Source organism: Nicotiana sylvestris, chromosome 12, assembly GCF_000393655.2.
Source record: "Nicotiana sylvestris chromosome 12, ASM39365v2, whole genome shotgun sequence".
NCBI classification, from domain to species: Eukaryota; Viridiplantae; Streptophyta; class Magnoliopsida; order Solanales; family Solanaceae; genus Nicotiana; species Nicotiana sylvestris.
The window spans coordinates 115024531-115029820 of record NC_091068.1 but is presented as its reverse complement, the minus strand read 5'-3'; the positions used below and the strand labels follow the sequence as shown (position 1 = coordinate 115029820).

General features: G+C 38.0%; 1 protein-coding gene across 1 annotated transcript; it reads left to right on the top strand.

Annotated features, from left to right (window-relative positions):
• Nucleotides 1–3468: 3468 nt before the first annotated feature.
• Nucleotides 3469–3945, top strand: LOC138883576 (uncharacterized). The gene has a single exon (XM_070164271.1). The coding sequence runs from the start codon at nt 3469–3471 to the stop codon at nt 3943–3945; it is 477 nt and encodes a 158-aa protein (XP_070020372.1).
• Nucleotides 3946–5290: the final 1345 nt, after the last annotated feature.

Below are 5290 nucleotides of genomic sequence, written 5' to 3'. Positions count from 1 at the left end.
GTTCCAGTATAATATACCGGTCCAGTATAATATGTTGGAAATTCATACACAAGTGCTCCAATCTCTACTATATTAGACATATAGTATAATATGTTGGAAATTCATGATGGAACTTTCCGCGTGTTGGAGTTCCAGCATAATATGCTGGAAGTTCATACACAGGTGCACCGATCTGCAGTATATTATGCCGGACAAGTCCTTGTTGCGGCAAAATAGTGGCTATTTTTCAATGACTTTGCAAACGCTGGCTATTTTTGAATGAACCGTCCGAAAACTGGCTAGCACGTGCTATTTCAACACCCATAAAGGGTGCTCTAAGGCCCAGTAGGGTTATTAGTTAACCCTAATACTCCCTATATAAGTACACTTAGTGTGTACAATAAAAATATATAGAAAAACAGTATTTTCCCACGCGCTCTTCTCCCAAAATCAGACGAGTGGTTTAGGGGTTGCTCCAACACACTGTAACAACCACCACCGACCAGTGATTCCAGCCGCGGTTCCTCCGTTCTTTCCGCTTCCGCTACGCAAATAAGTAAGTTCTCGTTTTACGATTTACGCACTATCTAATGTGTTTAGAATAACGTATTCCTTCACTATCTAATTTTCAAGGGACAAAATAAAATTGCAACTATAGTATTTGAAGATGGAAAAATATAATACTCTAGATAAGTAATCCTCAAAAAGAAAATTAAAATGCTGTCGTCACTTATGAATTGAAGTCCAATTCTTTACAAATATTTCAACTCTCAAGTGATTCAATGGAACGATATTATCAACTTTTAAAACTTTACTAGTTAACTTATCATAGAAACATGATCATTGCACAATTACTAATAATGTTCCAAACCAAATGTATATATGTGGCAAAAGGAGTTAATAGTGTTTACCCTAAAATCGGATAATAATTGAATTTATACACGATTTTAAGGACACGTGATATAAATTGGTACAAATTAAGAAGAATAAATTAGTATTAATATTGACAATGAAAGAAATAATGCAAATCGCACGAATTGAACAGTCTTGGCCCTCGAGTTCGGTCTCCCTTGAACCAAATATGTTTCAACTTGCTTATGAACAAAATAACAAGATAATAAAGCTAGAAAATGACAGTATATTGCTTAGTATTGCGCGAATATGATGTCTTTACAAATAATCAGACTCTCTTTTATATAGTAGGGGAGTCCTACTCTAGGTACAATTCTATATGAGTAAAGAAATCTCATGATTGGCTAATTAATCCGGCGGATATTTTGACTTTCCATTATTCGACTCGGTAAGCTTCCCTCGATCTCTATTTTGTTCGGTATCGATCTTGGTCGATCTCGATCTTGATCAATCTCAAGATCACGAGCTCGACAACCTAACTTTGCATCATTATTCGATATAATACGAGGCTGAACCTTGACTTATTGCGTTCCAGTTTTTAGTCACACAAAAGGGGCAAAGCTGATTTTGACCGTACATCTATCAAAAGATTGCAGAAAAATCCTTCATATAAAAAAATATAACCGTCCAATCGGGAAGTTCGTTTCACACGCACTCTCACACGGTCCACTCTTCCGATCCCAAAACCTCAACTGCCCAGTGCCCATCCCCCCAACTGCTGATAGCTATGGAAGACCCAAAAACCGACCAATCTCCGGCAGCCAACTGCTCAACTCCGGCACCGGGCACCGTTGACGATCTGCCACCTCAGGCTGCAACCGAAAGTTGCGAAGAGAAGCCCGATAAGGAAGACCCAGACAGCTTACGTCAGCCCAAGAGAAGAAAAAACTGCCCCACTGCTTTAGATAAATTTGATTCCGTAAATTCAGCTACTAATTTAGGGTTTTCATTTTCTTTTGACTCGAAATTCTCCGGTTGCTCAACTCCCGAAGTTACCCCCAAATTCGGATCCTTCAATCGGGTCAAACCAAAACCCGTTTCTAGCAAAGATCCGGAATCCGAAGAAAGGGAGCTAAAAGAAGATGAAGAAAGAGCTGATGTTATTGAAAAAAAGAAGAATTCTTTGGGTTTGTTGAGTTCAGTTGATGGGATTAAAACTGTTGATTGAAAGAGATCGGAATTACAGAGTGAGTCTAAGAATTATCCTTTTGCACCGGATCCGGCGGCGCCTCCCGTCGGAATTTCCACGCCGGCGCCGGGAATTGGGGGTTGGGGTGAGGGGGGAAGGAGGTGGGTAAATGGTGGGTGGCGTCATCAATTTAGTACTATTTGTAAACACTGGAAACAAGAGCTTTTTGGTTGTTGTAATTGCGTCAATAATAATGATAGGAGTAATAAAAAGCTGTTTCTTTATACTCTTTTTTCGTTTAATGATGTGTTAATCTTATTTGAACTTTAGCGGATAGTAGTTTCATTTTTGCTTTTAATATTTTAAGGAAGTGATTATAAGCTAATTATAATCCGAAATAATGATTTTAATAAATAAATTCGTACATGTATGCCTTAATACATAAACATAAAAGTGAAAACAATAGGTTTTACTCCTTTCGTTCCAATTTATGTGAACCTGTTTGACTGGACACGGAGTTTAAGAAAAAATACAAAAAATTGGAATTTGTGGTTCTAAACAAGTCAAAAAGGGGCCCATAGTATTTGTGTGGCTATAAAAGCTTTTCATTAAGGTTAGAATTGTAAGTTTAAGCTAAATTGTAATCAAATTTAGAAAGGGATCATTATTTTTAATACGGATCAAAAAAGAATAGGTTCACATAAACTGTAACAGAGGGAGTAATAAATATGGCATTTCTAAAATCTTGTCAATTTTGATTTTATTGAGGATAGTGACACATGACAGTCACGTGAGTTAGTGTAGTTAGCTGAAGGTTACAACAACAACAACAACAACAACAACAACGACCCAGTATAATCCCACAAGTGGGGTCTGGGGAGGGTAATATGTACGCAGACCTTACCCCTACCCCGAAGGGTAGAGAGACTGTTTTCAGGAGACCCTCGGCTCAAAAAAAAGCAACAGGAGCCGATATATTAGTACCATAAAAATGCATTCAGTGGATATATCAGTTAGCTGAAGGTTAGTTATAACTAATTATGTGATTGGTGGTTAGATAGTTAGTGGAGAATGTTAGTCCAGCTGTCATACACAATGTATATAAGTAGGACATATATCTTTTGTATTCAGTTTTTTACATAGTGAAATATACAATCATTTTCTGCTCACATGCTCTCCAATGAGTTCTTCATTCTAGAACCTTCTTGTTCATCTTCTTCTTCCTAGCTCCAGTTGATCTGATCTTCGAGCTTCATCATGGTATCAGAGCCTAGGGGCTAAACACACGATCGTTGTGGTGGATATCTTCTGATGTCTGCAGAATCATTTTGTTGCTGATTATTTGAGTTTTTCCTCAATCAGTTAATCTAGTTTCTGTTTTTTGATTTGCGATTTGTGAATCTATAATTCCTTGAATCAGAGAGTTGAATCAACTGAATCTGTTGGCAATGGCGAATGGAGAAGAAAATTCAACTGGAACAAGCACAGCAATGACCATAGATCATCATCACCCATTGTATTTACAGCCCTGTGATACTCCAGGTAGTTCCCTGATCTCTATTCAACTAACTGGATCTGAAAACTATGCATTGTGGAGTAGATCTATGAAAATAGGTCTAATTGGTAAAAGTAAGCTAGGATTTGTTGATGGACGATGTACTAAGGATAAGTTTGATCGATCCTTGCATGAGCTTTGGGAGAAGTGTAATGCAATAGTTCTGTCATGGATTATGAATGCTGTGAGCACAGAATTACTTAGTGGAATTGTATACAAATCTAGTGCACACAAAGTCTGGACTGATCTAAAGGATAAGTATGATAAGGTAGATGAATATTGCATCTTCTTCATGCACAAGGAAATTGCAACTTTATCGCAGGGAATTTCCTCAGTTTCTGCATATTTCTCCAAATTGACAGACACCTAGGAGGAATATGATGCCTTGATGCCCTGCCCTGGGTGTGACTGCACAGAATCTAAGAGCTATTTTGAACATTTTGAGTACCAAAGGCTGCTGCAGTTTCTTATGGGGCTAAATGAAATATATAGCCAACCTAGGAGTCAGATATTGATGATGAGCCTTGTTCCTACAGTTAATAAAGCATATTCCATGATAGTCTCTGAAGAAAGCCAAAGAGCTTTGGGAAAGTTCACTCAGTCTATAGACATTGGAGATGGAACAACATTTTTCACCAACAAAGGCATGAATTCAGGGAACAATTATAATCCCAGAAGAGGAAATCTATTCTGTGATTATTGCAACTATAAAGGACACACAAGAGGCACTTGCTTCAAACTGCATGGATATCCAGTTGATTTCAAAATGAGGAAGAAGACAACAGGCTTTCCTCAAAGACCTATGGCCAATGCAACCATACAGGAAGAACAACAATCAATGACAAAGCAGGTGACCAATACAACTACACAGGAGGCACAACAAGTGATCAACACATTTGCTGCAAATGTAGCACAAGGAGGAAGGCCAATCATGTTTACTCAAGAGCAATATGATCAAATATTGAAGCAGATTAGTACAGGGACAGGTGAAAATGCAAGCTTTGCAGGTACATCTAAGACCTTTGTTACAAATGAAAAGGTTAAAGATGAGAATTGGACAGTGGACTCTAGTGCAACCAACCACATGGTTCACACCAGAGAGCTACTTGACAAGATAAACACAAATATCCTAGGCAATGCACCAAAGGTATATGTACTTGATGGAACTTCACTTGATGTTGAATGTACCGGAGAGAGTAGAATTGGTGAAAACAATATTGTTAAGAATGTTTTGTATGTTCCAAATTTTAAATATAACCTCTTGTCTGTGTCCAAGCTTACAAGGGTCTTAAGATATTTTATATCCTTTTATCCTGACTTCTGGATAATGCAAGACCTTCACAGTGGGACGGTGAAGGGGATTGGTAAGGAATTAGAAGGGTTGTACAACTTCCAGCATCAGAAACATGAAGCCAAGGCTGCAAATGTACATCTTTAGAGATCTACTGTGTAGGAGGAGGACTTAAAGGTGTGGCATGGAAGACTTGGACATGCTCCAGATAGATTAGTGAAACAAATTCCAAACATGAAGTTCAAGGCTAATAGTGATAAAATAAAGAAATGCACAATCTGTCCTTTGGCTAGACAAGGCAGATTGCCTTTCCCTAAGAGTATAAGTAGATCAGATAAACCATTTCAATTGATTCATGTGGATGTTTGGGGTCCATATAGAGTACAAACTCATAGTGGACATAGATTTTTCCTTACTATAGTAG

Bases quoted from the DNA above. Each gene is read 5' to 3' on its own strand.
- LOC138883576 (XM_070164271.1), top strand. From the start codon at position 3,469: ATGGCGAATGGAGAAGAAAATTCAACTGGAACAAGCACAGCAATGACC.